This window comes from Paramormyrops kingsleyae, chromosome 3 (genome assembly GCF_048594095.1).
Source record: "Paramormyrops kingsleyae isolate MSU_618 chromosome 3, PKINGS_0.4, whole genome shotgun sequence".
NCBI lineage: Eukaryota > Metazoa > Chordata > Actinopteri > Osteoglossiformes > Mormyridae > Paramormyrops > Paramormyrops kingsleyae.
Window position 1 is genome coordinate 15327253 of NC_132799.1, and position 19182 is coordinate 15346434.

Sequence of the window (19182 nt, forward strand, 5' to 3'; positions counted from 1 at the left end):
GCCTCCCTGTTCCCCCCTAAAGGTAATATAGGGTGCTGTATACCGACCCCCCCCCTATCACCCGAAACCAAGATAAGCATTCTGCATGCCGATCTAATGGCCCAGATTAGCATCTTGGCTTCTTTTATGAGCCCAAGTAATTTATGGCGAAATAGGGTTTTTTTACAGGGGATCGGTAAATAATGTGTTCGTGCAGTCTAGTAACATTCGGGGTGAATCATGGACGATTGATCTGAATTTCAGGATGATCAGTCCACACGTGATCAAAATTAATCCACAATTACAACTTCCCAGAATATTATAATATATTATATATTATAATAAATGCCACGTGGGTGACGTAATCGCCCGTGAATTCACCCTAGTACAGTGGATTGTCACCTCCTTTTTTCTTGCCTGTGCCATGCCCCGAGTCTGTGACAGAAACGAAATGCCACCATGTAGGTGGAGTATTATTTTTTCTTGTATAATAGCTATCAAATATTTTATAATAAATTAATAAATATGCAATATCCATCTCAAGGCGCATAGCCAAACATACACTATATGTGTTTGAAAAACAAAGTACCCAGCAGAAACCCACATGAGGAGGGGAGAACATGCAAACTGCATACACAGGAGGAGTTGGGAATCACACCGACAGCCCTGTAGGTGCGAAGCAATAGTGCTAACCACCGAGCCACCATTCTAAGCATGCAATGATAATAATCACAGTCATAATCATAATCTTGATAATATTCATCATGATCGTAATAATCTCCTGCCAGTTCAAAATGAAAGTATGGGATTTCTAAATCAATTTACCACATCATTTCGTTTAGCCCTTGTGTTTTTCATTTTTATTAGATATGCCTATATAATATACTATGACAACTGTAAGTGCTTGATGCCACTTCAAAAATACAAAGCTGGCACGGATGACGAAATTATTCAAGCAAATTGTCCAAGATTGCATAACTTGTTGGCCTATAAATACGGCAGTTGGAAGGGGAACGGCAGCACTGAGCGCACTGAGCACTTACGGCACAGTTTAATAAAGTAGCGCTAGAGAGCAGCTTTGACCTCACCTATATCCATATTGTAATTACCTCTTGTTTTACAAAAAAAAAGCAGTCGTAACTTAAAATAAAATGGAATACCGGGCATATACGGGAATGAATGGGTTAGGCAATTCTAAGCTTGTCACCGATCTTCAGTGCTTGAAAGAGTTCACCGAGCTCTCGGTAAACTCGAAAAAAGCCGCGGTGCAACGCAACCAAGAGACGTCTCGCAAGGAGTCGGAGGATGAGTCCAGGCTACCGGTGCTGGAGGCTGCCTACGCTACCATCCTCCGGGGGATAGGGGAGGACACCGACCGCCAGGGGCTTCTGCGAACGCCGGCCCGAGCAGCCAAAGCGATGCAGTTTCTTACTAAGGGTTACCACGAATCCGTGTACGGTAAGCGCCGTGACCGATGACAGCTCAGAGCGGTATTAGCCCGACGTACGAGAAAAAAGTTATAAATTCGCTACTATCTTTTAACAGTTTTTAATAATCCGCTTTACATCCAAGCAGGGTGGATGTAATCCAGACCCAGTTTATTTTAAAGCAGGAAAAAGCCGTTCTACCGGCACTGCAACAAAGAAGCTGTAATCAGGTCATACATTTATTTCCTTCTAGTAAACAATTCATCGTAATAGATCTCCATTGTCTATTCTTCAAACAAGCGGATGAATATTTTTACAGACAACAGGGTTAACTTTATTAAACTATAATCAATAACTGCGAATCCCAGCATGAGATTACCTGTCAAATGGCGATAAATATGTAATAAAGAGAAAAGACAAGAGGGTGGATTGTTCACAGGGGATGTTCAGGGTGGAATGAAACTATTGTCATCGCTACTCTTGTCTTTACACCCTGTCTCACACTTAAAAATACTGTATTGTACAATCTTTTTCCCATACCTCCTGCTTTTTGCTGGGACTTGTCTTGTATGTAACCTGTACATGCCTTGTATATTATGTATTGTGGGTAAATTATATAATTAATGTCTGTGTATTGTCTGTCTAACTTGAGAGATGCCATCAGGCCGGAACTAAATTCCTTTTGTATGTTAACACTTGGCCAGTAAATCTGACTCTGATTTTGAGATTCAGGATCTCACATGTTCAACAGCAGGGTTCCCCAATTCCGGTCCTGCAGTGTTAGTCTGTGACACAGTTTGCAGATTTTCCTGCTCAAACACACCTTATTCAGCTCACCAGCTAATTGCCAGGTTTAGTAGGTGTGTTTGAGCAGGGAAAACTGCAAACTGTGTTGCAGACTGGCTCTACAGGACCGGAACTGGGAAACCCTGCTGTATAAATCATGTGAGAACCAGTTAGTAGAAAATGTGTGCCCTGACACCAAACTCACAGTGATCCATGCCGTTCCATGTCTCCTCATAGACATTCTGAACGACGCCATATTTGATGAGGACCACGATGAGATGGTGATCGTGAAGGACATCGATATGTTCTCTTTGTGTGAGCATCACCTAGTGCCCTTCTTTGGCAAGGTATGTAGGCAAAGGGGTGGATTCAATTAAAAAATGGACAGGAATGACAGAGGTGCAAGGCAGTCAGTCTAGCAGAACAAGGAAATGGATTGCGGTTTACTGGTACAGAGAAATATGAATTGATTTAGTTTTTTCTTACTGCTGCCCTTGTTTCCACTAAAACAGACCACAGGAATTAACACAGCTACAGCTCAGCATATTTATTTAGATGGCCAATTGTTTGTTATAAAATAAAAATATTTCTCTGTGACTTCCCTCTTCCACCGAACAGCTTGGTAGTGTTCATCTTGTTCAAGTAAAAGAGTCGACTATATGTTATACAAGCATTCATTTGTTATCACTTCACACTCTGATGGTCTTTCCTGCTTCATTTAATCTGATTCTTCATCACTGAGATTATCTCATTGTTGCAGCTAGAATACACACATGTATATAATACAGCAATCCATGGAATTTTCTTTCTATGATGCTTCAGTTTTGTGTTTCAAGATTGCGGCGTCTGTACAGTTTATCATGGAATTTGTTATATGGAGGATAACTGGAGAGTTTGATACTGTACAAGCCCTTCATTTCAGATGCTGTCTAATCCCACAGGTCCACATTGGGTATCTTCCAAACAAGAAGGTGGTTGGCTTAAGCAAACTGGCAAGGTGAGCCCCCACAAAATGCAAAAGTTATCCATATGAAGTCATAAGTTCATGAAAACGCAGAGAGCAAGCAGCAGAGTGTGAGAACAGCCCAAGCCTCCCGTGTCTGACCATGCTGGGCTATTCCACTGGTAGAGATGTAGTGAGAAATGGGTGGTGGTGTTTCAATCAATTGACTTGGAAGCTTAGGAATAAAACCACCATCGTGGAATACATGCTGGCCTGGCTCTCAGCCCTAAGGAAATCCTCTATTGCTGCTCTCCAAAGAGGCTCCCTCTCTCTGGGCCCATGGGCCACCAGGATGCCCCCATCCCAACCTCACTAAGCCAAAGCATGTCTTTTTGGAAGGGCACTAATCAAGACAACCTTCCACAACCCTTAATTGACAGTCACTTTTTCCTCCAACATTGCTGGAATCCATGGTGTTAGTCATGCTCAGCTCAAGGGTCACGTCGATTTCAAGAGGCTTACTCCTCATGCCTGAACGTGAACTATATTTACTGTCTGTAAAATCCATTTTGAAATTGTTATTTCTGCTATAAAGCAAATTTGAGTACAATGTAACATTCAAAAACACCTCATTAATTTCAAAGACTTTCTTTCCCAGAATGTTTAATTTTTTGTAATAAATGATTTTTTTAAAACTCATTTTCATTCTTTTCTTGTGTTTTCTTTCAGAATTGTTGAGATCTACAGCCGGAGACTTCAAGGTAACCTCGTGGTTCCTTCATAATGCCCCATTGCCGTACATTTCCTGCTCAGCAGGTTTGCCCTCCATGTTCGCAGGCTGAATCGCTCTCTTCTGCCACGTTGCCTTTGGTCACCATTTCCTAGTACCCCATTTGTTTCTGCCATGCTCTTCTTTTAACAAGCTGCCGTGTTCCGGGCCTTACCAGCTTCATGATTGGCTTGACATGTGCCCCACAGTCCAGGAGCGCCTGACCAAGCAGATCGCGACGGCTATTTCAGAGGCGCTGCAGCCGACTGGAGTGGTGGTGATCATTGAAGCAGTGTGAGTGTTATATTGCGGTCCGCTATATTGCACTGGTGCAGATGCAACCACAGCTGGACGTAACTCGTCACCTCATGCTAATGGCATACTTGCCTCTCTGTGTCTTGCAGTCATATGTGCATGATCATGCGGGGTGTGCAGAAGATAAACAGCCAGACGGTCACCAGCACCATGCTGGGCATCTTCCGGGAGGACCACAAGACTCGCGAGGAGTTCCTGGCTCTGGTCAAAAGCAAATAAACATCTTCTACCTCAACCGACCCTCAGACGCTAGCAGTACCCTCTTCACAGTTGCCTAGGTCACCCAGGCCATATTTCCTCTCTCCCCAGTGATCAAGTCAACAAACCATCTGTTTGGAGGTCAGGGTCCTGCTAGTGTTTTCTTTTTTGTTCTGGTGCTGATAAAAAAGCCCTACATGTAGGGTCTGTTGTCAGTCATAAATCACAATCACGAGTTACAAATCAAATCACAGCTGATACTCGGGGTTTAACAACATCTGGTAGAGCAGTTTTTCCCAACCTGGTCCTTGGGGACCCTGATAGTCCACATTTTTGCAAAAATATACTGTCTGGCAGGGAGCTGGGAGGGAGAGAAAATGTGGACTGTCTGGCAGGGAGCTAGGAGAGAGCGAAAACGTGGACTGGCTGGCAAGGAGCTGGGAGGGAGAGAAAACATGGACTGTTTGGCAGGGAGCTGGGAGGGAGCGAAAACATGGACTGTTTGGCAGGGAGCTAGGAGGGAGCGAAAACGTGGACTGTGGCAGGGAGCTGGGAAGGAGCGAAAACGTGGACTGTCTGGCAGGGAGCTGGAAGGGAGCAAAAATGTGGACTGTCTGGCAGGGAGCTAGGAGAGAGAGAAAACAAGAACTGTCTGACAGGGAGCTAGGAGGGAGCGAAAACGTGGACTGTCTGGCAGGGACCTGGGAGGGAGCGAAAATGTGGACTGTCTGACAGGGAGCTAGGAGGGAGCGAAAATGTGGACTGTCTGGGGGAAACACTGTAGTAGAGAGTGAAATATCTCATGGTATTTGCATTCACTGTGAAACAAGACTAACTTTTTTGAGTACCTTGGTCTGCTTTCGGGCACATATGTAAATCTGCGGTATATTTATGAACCAGAATTTTTTTATGTGTACCTCCACATCAGAATACTGTAAGTAATCTGTAAGGGGGGAAGCACAACTTGTTAATTTCTGACACACATTCTGTAGGTTTTTTTTCTTAAACATCACAGTAAAGGCTGGATTGGATGTTGACATTAGCCTATCACCAATAGCAGTGCCAGAACACTGGGTGGGCCAGCAGAAAATCAGGTGGGCCAATCCCGTGACAATTCATTTCGTGACAAAATCACACTACAGACTGAACTTCATATTTTTTGTGAGTTTTTAAATGGCTAAAACCAAATGAACAAAGAGCAAGAAAAATCTCTTTGCCTCTCACCAGCACATTTCCTCTGATTGATCTAACCACGCACACACATACCTGTGAGACCCAATAGTTTTGTCATACCGTATCACTTGCTGTGAACAGTGAATGGGTAGGCCCAGGATCACTTGTGCCACCGCATTAACTTGTCACTCATTTACAGTATGACGAATTGTACCAATGTTTCTTAAGAACTAAATAAAATTTTAAGTTACCAAGCCTTGTGCCTTATTATTTTGTATTGTGTGTGTTTACATGAAAGGATAGATTACTATGCTTCTGATATGTTAAAGAACATTGTCTATAATGCAGGGGTGTCAAACTGCAGTCCTGGGGGGCCACAGCCCTGTGTAGCTTTAGTTCTTTCCCTGTTCCACCGCAAATGATTCAGCTCAAGAGCTGTGTGGTAATTAGCACAAGAAGTTGAATCAGGTGTGTTAAATGAGGGGAAACCCAAAAATGTGCAGGACTCCGGCCCCCCAGGACTGGAGTCTGACACCTGTGCTATAATGAGTTACAAGTTCATATTTTTATTCTGTTAAGCAGCCACATTAGCAGTCAGTACTCCGTGCTTTTGAAGTACTGGGGGAATATAAAGCTCAAATTCATAAAAAAAATTAAGTATTCCTCTGTGAGACTCTCAGTGTCACTATAGTTTTATTTTAATATTTAATATTTTCAATTTTCATTTGAAATACAGTGTAGTTTTAAATATTTTTCAATGTGGGTTTTAATTAGTTTTTGTTTAGAATATTTTATGTATTTTTGTTTCAGTTTGAGTGATTTTATTTCTAAGGATAAACTGAAGTTGCAGAGCTGTATCACGTGTTTGATCCTTAGAGAATCCTACATGAATACACAGTGCACTAATGTCCTCAAAATTGGCAAAACATGTTCCAGGTATCACTAAGTCATCTAAAGACTTAGACAATTTCCACCAAGGAGGAAAGAAAACAAATCAATACTTTATTTAAATGTTATTTAACAACTATACTTAAAAGATTGTGTTTTTTATGTTTTGGAAGAAATATTTGTAGTTACCGTTTAGCTCTATATCATTCATTTTATGAAAACCTTTTCTTATATTTTTTAGTTTTCTTTAACAATAATTAATAACCCTGCTAACTACAACTAGCACAACACCATTACTAAAGTACTGGCTGCCTGGAAAAGCTAAATGTCAGCCCTAATTTTCACGGCACAACCGGAGTCAATTTGTCCCAAGTGACTTACCAAATTCTTTGACTATAAGCCAGTTAGGCTGTCCTGCCCCATGTCTTGATTTCCTGGTGAGCATTTCCCGAACATGGCCATAACATAATAGCTTCCTGACACCAGCACGTAATTAACTCATATAAAAACAATTACTACTTACGAAAATAGTCTGCAGACACGGATGTTTCATCGTTCATTCTTTCTTTATTCCAGTCATTGCTTCCAGTATCATTCAAGCATACACCCTTATCTAAAATCTACAATGACACACTGCATCTAAAAGAACAGTCTGACTGTCAATGGAAGATTAATGAATACATGCTAGCTTGTCCAAACATGTGCATCTCCACAGGCTCCTGAGCCTTTTCCACACATAGCATGCAGACCAGTTTGTCCATCCATTAGATATGACTTACCCCTATTCATGGAAATTCTACTCCATAAACCGCTCATAAACAATTAATTTCAGAGTAAAACACATGCTTAAGAAACAGGCAAATGTGTAAAATTACATTTATATTATTCTATCATAAGCCTCAATCAAGATTCTCTAAACTAATGAGTAGTCTGGAGTAAAAGAAATACATAAACAGAATACTGAGAAACACTTGTGTGGCTTCAGGGCACAAATGGTATTTAAATGTCAAAATGTACATCTCTGCCTGGAGACGCTGACCTTCCCAGTGACAGGCTCCAGTCTGAAAAGTCTCCCAGGCTGCAGACCCACGTCAACTGGACAGCAATGGTTCTACACGTCAGCTGCATTGGCTGCGAATGGCACTGTGCTTTACGCAGAGGGTTTCATAAGGGTGGGGGACAAAACGTTTATGAACAGAATATGGGATCGACCCTCTGTCTATTAAGATCTCTCCAACCAGTCCCTATTATACTCATGCAGGTAAATCGCAGTCAAATCCATTCAAAATTCTAGAGATGATGTCTACTGATCAGCATAAGATGATTAAAATATATATACCATTTTGCATACTTACATAATATTCACTGTAAAATAAAATACGAGCAGGGATAACAAATTGTCATATTTGTGACATTAAACAGTTTAAGTCTTTGTATTGCTTCAAAGGATGATACTCCCATGATAGTTCTAATCTCTGCACAGTTATAGGCACAAAAACACTCAACACTATCTATAAACTGTTAACTGTTAATTCACTGGTGAATGTGGCAGCACCCTGCATTGGCTTCTGTGTGATCAGTCATCGGGGCCCTTATCATAAAGGAGCTATGCAGCTGGTGGCAGACCACTGCAAATCTGGTGAAACTGGTGTTTTCCCTGGGCGAGAGATCAGGCACACACAGAGCACAAGAGAAGCTACACCGCTGGGCAGTTACACAGATGTCTGCTTATAGTTCTTGGTGTCCAGTACCTTCTTTCCACACATGGCACATATTCCTGCCAACAGACACATTAAAAGAACATGGTGAAAGAAAATAAATGGAGAATTATCTTCATTCACCACTCACAGCCTCAAAAGTCATGCTGATGCAGCACCATCACGATACTATTAATATTAGAGACTCATTTACCTTTCTTGTAGGCACATCCCTGGCAATAATTTGAGCCCGGCTGATGCACAGAACTCTTGCAAATCCGACACGTGGCAAATCGAGACTTCCCATAAGGGTCAAACCTGTCAGCAGTTAATGGGTACAAACACACCCATGTCAATGACTCAGAAGTGCAGTGTCAACTCAGAGAAGGAAACTATGACAGAATCATACCTTCCCTTTTTGGATGTCAGGGCTTTGTTTTCATTCAGCTTGCGCCCACCACTTTCTGAAAAGTAAAAACCCAGAGGTTCAATAGGACTGTCCAATAGGAATGCTGCTTGCCTAAGCTCTTATTAATGGTTAGGGAAGCGCACTCGTAATCGGAAGATTGCAGGTTCAAATCCCCGACCAGCAAGACACCACTGAGGTACCCCGAGCAAGGTACCGCCCCCAAGCACTGCTCCCCGGGCGCTGAATTAGCTGCCCCCTGCTATGTCACGAAAAGTCACATATGGGTTAAATGCAGAGGACACATTTTGTTGTTGTGCACTGTGTGCTGTGGTGTGTCAACAATGACAAATAATCACAAATAAATAAATAAATAAATATTGGACTATCAGGACTTCTGGCTTAAATTATCCAGCTAATTGAGAAATCATGTTTTGTGGAACATGCCATGGTCTGTGAAAAGCTGGGGGGTGTTCCATGAAGCAAGATTTCTCAGGAAGCTAGGCTAACTTAAGCTAGAAGTCATGATTGCCCAATAGGAATGCTCTTTACCCAAACTCTTATTGGACAGTCATGACTTCTAAGTTAACCCAGCTAACTGAGAAATTCTGCTTCATGGAATACCCTCCGGTTACAGGTTTAGCGAAAAAGTATGACCGCTGTGTATCTTAACTTTCCATGCTTGACATCAATAACATTACCTGTTGTGTTCCGAGCACCGTCCTTCCATGTATCTGGAGTGATGACTCGGCCGAGTTTCTTTTCACCTATTAAAACGCACGTAAACTATCATAGTTTGGCTAATGCATAAGATTTATACGGCACAGCTTACAACACTAACACCTATTCAAAATATTACCGGTGAAATATTTGCGAACAGTAAGTGCAAGCTATTTTGCCTGTAACTAGATAACTTGTATCACCATTAATCAGGTTAGCTATCTATAATTAAATTCCTACATAGCATCGTTTAAATGCATATCCATGAACTATAAAAAAATATTTGGATACTCACATTTTTCACAAACCATTGTTTTATTTCCTTATTAATGACAAACACGCTTTACTTGTCTAGTTGAGTGTATTTAAAAACAAACCCGATCATTTCCTGAATTGCATTTCCGGTTTCAATCAAGAGGCGGGCTCTCAAGTCCAACATGAAACTGTACATGTCACTTCGCCATGTTGGCTCTGAAGCCCATACAGTATTATCGTCAGTATGAAGTACAACGGCCTGGAAATATACCAGATTCACGATACCCTTAAACACGGCTACAACTTCCGCTGTCCTGATTGGTTCACCCAAGGCCGCTGACACTTGAATGATGTTTATTTAAACCAATAAGATTCGAAGAATTTTCGATCGACGACGTCTGAGGTAAAATTATTTGACATTAAATGACATTAAAGTACGTCGAATATTTGAAGAGGCCGTCTCCCATAGGTTTACTTTGTTATAGGTTGTTATAGAAGGCAAGTAATAGAAAATTATAAGTATTACATTTTGTAAAAAAAAAAAACTACGGAAGTCTGTAGAGGACATGCATACACCTTTTTTTTCTTTTCGTTATCTCGAGATCACGACTTATGTTTTTCTTATTTTTTTTTTAAGCCGACATCTTTCAAACATCACCCGGTAGCCATGGAGACGTTCTGGACTCTCCAGTTGGTTGGTAATGAAACCGACTACTCGTTCAGGCGCACTATAATTTCTCCGATGACCAGTATAGTTGCAAATTTCTGAGGCTCCTTCCCAAATGACGAACACTAATATGACAATTTTCTGTATAGCACCGACAGACAGTGTTATTTCCTTGTATCCATGATTCAGTGCAATATATCTCGACTTTTTCCCACAGTTTGAAGTCTACCCTTGTTTTACAAACAAGTGCAATATACACTCACCTAAAGGATTATTAGGAACACCATACTAATAGGGTATTTGACCCCCTTTCGCCTTCAGAACTGCCTTAATTCTACGTGGCATTGATTCAACAAGGTGCTGAAAGCATTCTTTAGAAATGTTGGCCCATATTGATAGGATAGCATCTTGCAGTTGATGGAGATTTGTGGGATGCACATCCAGGGCACGAAGCTCCCGTTCCACCACATCCCAAAGATGCTCTATTGGGTTGAGATCTGGTGACTGTGGGGGCCATTTTAGTACAGTGAACTCATTGTCATGTTCAAGAAACCAATTTGAAATGATTCGAGCTTTGTGACATGGTGCATTATCCTGCTGGAAGTAGCCATCAGAGGATGGGTACATGCTGGTCATAAAGGGATGGACATGGTCAGAAACAATGCTCAGGTAGGCCGTGGCATTTAAACGATGCCCAATTGGCACTAAGGGGCCTAAAGTGTGCCAAGAAAACATCCCCCACACCATTACACCACCACCACCAGCCTGCACAGTGGTAACAAGGCATGATGGATCCATGTTCTCATTCTGTTTACGCCAAATTCTGACTCTACCATTTGAATGTCTCAACAGAAATCGAGACTCATCAGACCAGGCAACATTTTTCCAGTCTTCAACTGTCCAATTTTGGTGAGCTCGTGCAAATTGTAGCCTCTTTTTCCTATTTGTAGTGGAGATGAGTGGTACCCGGTGGTGTCTTCTGCTGTTGTAGCCCATCTGCCTCAAGGTTGTGCGTGTTGTGGCTTCACAAATGCTTTGCTGCATACCTCGGTTGTAACGAGTGGTTATTTCAGTCAAAGTTGCTCTTCTATCAGCTTGAATCAGTTGGCCCATTCTCCTCTGACCTCTAGCATCAACAAGGCATTTTCGCCCACAGGACTGCCGCATACTGGATGTTTTTCCCTTTGCACACCATTCTTTGTAAACCCTAGAAATGGTTGTGTGTGAAAATCCCAGTAACTGAGCAGATTGTGAAATACTCAGACCGGCCCGTCTGGCACCAACAACCATGCCACGCTCAAAATTGCTTAAATCACCTTTCTTTCCCATTCTGACATTCAGTTTGGAGTTCAGGAGATTGTCTTGACCAGGACCACACCCCTAAATGCATTGAAGCAACTGCCATGTGATTGGTTGATTAGATAATTGCATTAATGAGAAATTGAACAGGTGTTCCTAATAATCCTTTAGGTGAGTGTATATAACCACTTATGATATTGGTGCAATATACTTTTACTTTACTGTGCAATATACACTTTTACTTTTCCTATAACTTTTGGACAAAGGTACTTTAGATTCCTGTACAGAGATTTTCTTTTATTTATTAGAATTTTATTTTATTTATTAGAATATTTAACAGTGCCATAATTTGTTTTACACTTCATTCCTATTTTTATACTTACATTGTATTGTTCTTGTCTTCGTGTTTATATGTGATTGTGCAGTCGCAATGTGAGCAGTTTCCTCTGGGATTAATAAAGTCTTCTGATTCTGATTTTAATTGATTGGGACAGTCCACGATCAAAGTAAAATCTGATGCATTCGTCCATGAGGATAATACTAAACCTCGAGATCATGGGAAAGTGACATGGGTTATGTCGAGATCACAAGAAAAAAATAAGTCTTGATTTCGAGAAAACGACTTTGGTTATGTCGAGATCACGAGAAAAATAAGTCGTGATCTCGAGATAACGAAAAGAAAAAAAAAGTATATGCATGTCCTCTACAGACCCGTAAAAAACAGTTTGTGTCAATGCCAATGACTATCAAGGCTCCTGTTCAGGATTCTTTATATTTTTATCACGTATATTTCACTGCCTGTGAGTTTTCTGTTAAAATTTGAAGAATACATGAAGACATAGACATAATTTCCTCTTGATATTTCATAATGTACACCACCTGTAGACAGGGGCACCGTAAGGCGGTGGAAAGTTAGAACGATTCCCAGGGCCCCTGAGTGACAGGGGACCTAGAAAATTTGGGAAACAGGCTTGGTCTGGACTGGGGGGGACACAAATATGATATGCCTTTATGGGACCTGAAATCTCTAGCGACACCCCTGCCTGTAGGTAAAGGAGGCGCTGAGAACAGGGTATCTGCCCAACCTACACTTGTGCCCTGTTCTGCCAGACACATACTTTAGACCTGTTAAGGGTATGTCGTTGGATCAATGGGTTTAAGGACTACCTACAGATTCCCTATATAGGGAGACAATATTCCAATGTTAATACCTGTAAATATGTCTGTGAAACATTCCTGCTCCTGGAGGTCTACCACCCTGCAGAGCTTGGCTTCAACATAGCTGGCTCTAATACTGAGATGCTGCTGAAGAACCTGAGTATCTGTGTCAGGCGTGTTACACCTGCACCTAAGTACCGTAGGGTGGTAGGTCTCCTGGAGCAGGAATAAGCAGCCCTGTTTTAATTACACTGAGGTAAAATTTTAATAGTAAATTACATTGAAATTATTTCGTTATTTGTACTAATCAGAATACTTTCATTTTAGGAAGGGTAAAATGTATGAAGAGTGTTGTGGGTGTGAATTTGAGTTTTCAATCCTGTTTCCATTGTGGGGGAGAAACACTTTACCTAGCCACAAATTTAGGCATAACTTGGCAGTTGGCAGAATCTGTCAATCTGACCTTAAACAACCTGAGATTTGGCCATGTGATTTTCAGAACTGACACTAGGGGGAACTCTGAGAAAATGTTTAGCTCTCCACTGGCTGTTGAAAACCTGGATTTGTTGTACAATATACAAAGTGTTACTGTCTATGATCTGGTATATTTTTGAATGTTTTCTTATTTGGACGGTGCTTATTTCTGAAAATGTATTATAATGAAAGTTGATTAAATTATAGGAAAATATATCATTATATATCATTTTCCGGGGTGGCATGGTGGTGCAATGGTTAGCATTGTCACCCCCACTCCAAATCTCCGTCAGGGTTCCATATGTAGAGTTTGCATGTTTTCCCCATGTTGTTGTTGGGGTTTCCTCCATGTATTCCAGTTTCCCCCTAAAGTCCAAAAACATATTGAGGCTGATTGGAGTTTCCAAAATTGCCCATACGTGTGAATGGTGTATGAATGTCCCCTCTGATGGGTTGGTTCCCTATCCTGGGTTATTCCCTGCCTTGTGCCCGTAGCCTCCTGGATAGACCCCAGGCCCCCCGCAACCCTGCAGAAGGTAAGCAGTTTCAGAAAATGGATGTATTGTTTTCAATGAATGAGTAATTTTTGCTTCCAGTAGCTTGAAGTTTACACATCTAGAATGCAAGCAGTGAAGATAGATGGTTTGGACTGTCTCTGTGATTCAGTAAATGAGGAGTCTGTCCTACAGCACCTAAAAGTGGAGATTAGTGAGTGACTGAGGCATTTATTTTCTCTTTAATTGTTATTTAATCACAGTTTGGTTTCTACATGTTTGAAGCTAATATTAATGCCATAATACTGTATTTTTAATAGTCTTACATCTAAAAGGCTAACAATTTTGAACTAGAATTTTTAACCTTATCTCAAGCAGAAGGGGATTTTTTTTTTTTTTCGTTATTATGTCATCATGTAGGATTTCAAATTGAAGAATATGATCTGCAACAAAGCAGGCATCCATTTCACTCCTGCACATGAGAATCGTGAGGCCTGTGCTGCCATGACAACTACGTTAAAAGTTATCTCTCTGAAAAGGCCATGCATGCATGAGCATGTTGACTGGACTTCTCCACCTCAGAAATTGGCAGGGCTAATGTTGCAGTCCTAAAACAGGGGTTACCTGTCCACACCCTTTGGGGAGAGGGGGCACCCTGTCCATTCATGCTGACAGGTCTGAAACTCGGGCTGTAGATACCGTCTGTGAATCCTGACATAGTGGTTCATGAGTCATTGTGTTGCAATATGTGTCTCAGCCAATGCACTCCGCTGCTCAAATGAGACCGTGCTCTCAGAGGGAGATGGTGAAAGATGGAGCTCTGGACGGATGTGACTCAGCGTTTAACATTCAGCCCCTTGCACACTCACACATGTTCGTATTCATATCTTTGTGGGGAATGTCCATTCATTTCTATGGGAAAAACCATAATCCCAACAATGACAAACTTAACCCCTACTCAGCCCTAACCTTAACCATAAGGAAGCAAACAAAATGCAAGACTTTTCACATTTCAGATTTTCATAAAATTGAGTTTCTCCTTGTGGGGAACAAAATAACAGGTTTTTATCACATTGTGGAGACATTTGGTCCCCACAATGTAATATACACCTAACACACACAAAAACATAGAAGTGTGACTTAAGCAGGGCTGTCGGTGGTCCAGCTATGAGTGATACTGGCAAAAATGATTAGCAGAGACAAAGAAAGAAGCAAGCAAATAGTAACAGTAGATCTTTGGCCCAGGCAGAAAGAGGTTAAGGCAATATGCAGTTTGGCATGATGATAGCTCAGTAAAGAGTTGCTCACTGTTAGCCTAGAGTCCTTACACAGGGTGTGATATTGTTTACAGTTACTGGTAGCCTAGCTTGAATGAAATCCAATCCAAGGGACTTTAGCTCTGTGATGCTGGTTCAAGTCCCTACCTGTGCTTGTACGCTTGATAAAATATATGACTGTGTACGACTGTGTGGGTGCATACAGGTACTTGCACACTTTCACACAGAAGCTCACGTGCACACACACGTGTAATGCGTGTGACAGATGGTCTACGACTCCTGCAGCTGCCCTTCAGGGTGAATGTAGCAGTTGGTAGTTTTCAGTTGACTACTCCGGTGTCTGGGGTTTCTCCTCTTGGGCCATGGACATTATGTTGAAACTCAGTCAGCACCCCCGTCTATCTCACCCATCTAAGCTGTGGCTGTTTCTGACCCACTGTTCAGCATGGGGTATCCCTGCCTGCACCTCCTCAACCAGAGAACGATGCAACGAGTGACTGAATTCTGAAATGAGGTGCCAATGATGTAATAGCTGTGAGAGCCCCTCCTTCCTTCACACACATTAATGGATTCCTCCTAAGGGGTCCAAAGTGATACGTCACTGTTGCTGAAAATTGCTACGATTATTTGCAGCAAAGGAGCCATTCATATCAAACAATATTGTATTTCTTCCAAGTGTAACTGCAAATTCCAGAAAATCTTGCTCATTCCATATGGTTTGACTACGCTTTCATAAGTAGGTATATCACCTGCTCTGGGGTGTTAGGAGATACAACAATCTTTTTTTTTTTTCTTATTGTAAGCTAAGAACAATTATTCAAATGATGTCTTACTTTCCACATATTTCATCCTGATTCTTGGGGCTTTATACTGAAGATAGTAATAAATTAGACAGCTTTATACAGCTCCAATACTTTGACGGAAAGGCAGTTAAGGAAGCTCATGGGAGAGCAGAGTGTGTAACACACCGTTGGCGTTTCAGCCCCGTCGCTGTGTGCGTTGTCTTGTGCTGAGCAGCTTCGTATACTAGGGAAATGTGCCTTTGACTGGTGAGCAGGTCGCTGTACTGAATATTAAGGGATGGCATGTGCTTGAGGCGGTAACTCCGTGTGTGTGTGTGTTTTTAGGGCCATGAGGTGTGAGAGTCCTCTCCTCAGGATCACTGCCGCCTGTAGCATAATTAGACACTAGCTGAAGTGTTTCCTTTTGCCCTGGCAGGTTAGTGCTGACCTCTTTCTGGTGGACACACATGCACACACACACACACACCCCATGCTACACACATGCAACAAAATAGAATAGGACGCCCCTCGGCCTTAAGCTCACACAGAGGAGATTTATTTATTGTCTGTGAGTTCCACTAAGGTGACCTTCCTGGATCTTCTCACAGCTTCGGACCTTGGCTTCTATTATTTTATATATATATGTATATATATATATTTTTTTTTTGAGTGGTCAGGTGTGTTAGTGACACCGCACGCGGGCTGGTGGTTTTCGTGTGACTCAGTGCAGACGCACTACCTGGCCACAGGGGCTGTACTGCATGGTGACAGTGCAGCACTGTGGGGTTCTGTTGGACTGCAGTGCTCTACCTCAGTGTGGATTCCTACCCAGTTATTTGAATACTGTAATTCTTATAAATACACACACAAACCTTGGCAAATTGTTTTGTTATCAGATTTTATGCATTTTATTTTTTTTGTCTCTGTGTGGGGGTGTCTGTGTATGTTGAGGGAATGTGTGTATGGTCTATGTGCATGGCTGAGAGGTGTGTCTGCTCGGGCCTCTCTGGCCTGGGTGAGGCTCTCTACCGGGGGCTAGTCAGCCCCCAGCCGTCTGGGGTCCTAGGGGCCCTGGCTTTGTTTCGTCCCTCGCAGGGTCGGCTGCCTGTTGCCTCTGGCTCTCTGGGGCTCATGCCCTTTTGGCTGCGGGGGCTGCATCTGGGACCACCCTCCTCCCCCGGCTGGGGTGGGGGCGTGGCTGTCGTTGAGTGTGGGGTCCCGGCTCCTCCGTGCTCTTCGGGTGCTGCGGACGTCCTGGGTCCCCTGGGCCTGTCTCTGCCAACCTCTGGCTCTTGTGGGGTGTGGTTGCGGCCCCCCACCCTCACTATTTAGTACGTTCCATGTTGTAAACACACACCTCACCTACACAGATGAGCATGCATGCACACACACTTGCACGCACCCCTCCAAGTTTGTATGTTTGTATAGCTGTGTTATTTTCTTTATTCTTTATTTTTGTTTGTGTTTATTTATTTATCCATTTTTGCACTTCCTTCAGATGCTGTTGATCTTTTGTCTTTTTTTTTCTTCTTCCCTCTCCTTTACAGATGCAGCAATTGGAGATTATGTGCTTTCTACTTTACTCATATCGTTAAAAAAAAAAAAAAAAAAGATTTTATGTAAGTTTTATGTAAAGAAAATTTTATGTGAGTTTTATAGGTTTGAGAAATCATATATTGTGAGAGCCAGTGTAAACTCCCCACAGGGACAGGTAGACAAGTGTGTGTGCATGCCCAAAGTCTCGTATTTTGTTTGGTTCCTTATGATGAAGGTTAGCGCTGGGAGGGGATAAGGTTGTTATGTTGGGATTAGAGTTTTCCCCATAGAAATGAATAGAAAGTCCCCACAAAGATATAATTACACACCTGTGTGCGTGCGTGTGTGTGCCTGTGTGTGTGTGTGTGTGCGCGTGTGTGTGCGGGTGTGTGAGCGCACATTTACACGCGGATGTTCTGGTTATTATCAGTGGTGTAAAGTACTTGAGTAAATGGACTTCGTTACTGTACTTAAGTATTTTTTTGGCTACTTTGTACTTGTACTGAGTATCAAAAATATAAGCAACTTTTACTCTCTACTCCACTACATTTGTGACTGAATATATGTACTCTTTACTCCACTACATTTGAACGGACGCTTACCGTTACTCGCTACATTGTGATTGCGTGCGACAAGTCAGGATCTTTATCTACCACGGCTAATTTCTTCAAGTATGTCTGGCTGCAGCCTGCAGGAGGGCGGGGTTGGACATCCAACCCCGCCCACATCCAACCCGGCCCATTCGTACCGCGAAAGCCACGCCCTTGTCCAACACGTCTTAAAGCGGAAGCCAAAGCGAACTCGCAGAACGGAATCGTTGTAGTACCTGTTATGTCATTAAGTTAAAAATCTTTAGTATCCCAGTGTAATAACAGTGCTATCTATTATTTATTATTTTGTTTGTTAATGTTTCTGCTAGACACACTATTGACTGTCAATTACTGCACAAAGATTTTACTGTGGGACCCGCATGGTTGTTTGTGGTTGTTTTGCTGCTGGTTAAACGTTTCCATCAGTTAGCTGACTATCTAGCCGACTCACTACCAAAACTATGGTAACTAGGTAAAGACCTTCTTGCTGATAATATAGCTTCCATGTAGTTAACAAGACTTGACACTTAAAGACTTTGTGCGTCATCAGATATTACTGTCTGCTCAAACGACTGTTCAGCTTGCTTCCTATGGGTTACTAGTTATTAGCTAGTTAGCAAAGCCACTGTGGTAGCATCCATTAAGGCTTTGCGATATAGCAAAAATATTTTTATCATGATCATATCAAACGATATTGATAATTATCATGGTGTAATTCAAGTCATTATTTTATTACTATGAGTGCTCCATTTTTGCTTGAAATACCCTTAAGAATTGCCCTTAAGAATTGCCCTTAAAACACCATTAAAGTCAGCTCTGAATTTGTTTTTTTATTAGTTTTTTTTATTGTTTTACCTTTTTTTTGAACATTTGAGTTTGACTGAGACTGACTTTTTGTTCTATTTTCTTCTTCTGCCATTTTGAAACATTGAGGTGTTCAATTTAATGTCTATATTAGGAAATAAAGCCTCATAAATAAATAGTTCCTTGTTTTCCACATTTCTTGGTGTTCTTTGAGCCTACATTCAGTACGAGTAAAATACTTAAGTTCTTTTAAAATTGGATACTTTACGACTTTTACTCAAGTCTTATTGGAATTGGTGACTTGTAACTTGTAATGGAGTAATTTATACAGTAAGGTATCTGTACTCTTACTCAAGTATGGTTTTCAGGTACTCTTTACACCTCTGGTTATTATGCACTCATACTCTTTATAGCTCACCTTGTGTAGCAATGCTGCACCAGACTTTCTGCATTATGATTATTTGCCTGCTCTTTCTCGCTTAACACAGGCATTATTTGCACGATCAGTAAGCATCCAAATACATGTTATGGGTAATGTGACATTT

The 19182-nt window shown here is 41.8% G+C and overlaps 2 protein-coding genes across 2 annotated transcripts; one reads left to right on the plus strand and one right to left on the minus strand.

Moving 5' to 3' along the window:
• Positions 1-994: 994 nt before the first annotated feature.
• Positions 995-5844, plus strand: gch2 (GTP cyclohydrolase 2). Its single transcript, XM_023804378.2, has 6 exons — positions 995-1437; positions 2430-2539; positions 3134-3189; positions 3865-3896; positions 4114-4198; positions 4309-5844. The coding sequence occupies exons 1-6, from the start codon at positions 1131-1133 to the stop codon at positions 4436-4438; spliced, it is 720 nt and encodes a 239-aa protein (XP_023660146.1). The 5' UTR covers positions 995-1130; the 3' UTR covers positions 4439-5844.
• Positions 5845-7025: 1181 nt separating this feature from the next.
• Positions 7026-9731, minus strand: LOC111839956 (cysteine-rich PDZ-binding protein). Its single transcript, XM_023804301.2, has 5 exons — positions 9597-9731; positions 9283-9348; positions 8585-8639; positions 8390-8493; positions 7026-8255 (listed from the first exon to the last, which is right to left on the minus strand). The coding sequence occupies exons 1-5, from the start codon at positions 9610-9612 to the stop codon at positions 8191-8193; spliced, it is 306 nt and encodes a 101-aa protein (XP_023660069.1). The 5' UTR covers positions 9613-9731; the 3' UTR covers positions 7026-8190.
• Between the last annotated feature and the right edge of the window lie 9451 nt (positions 9732-19182).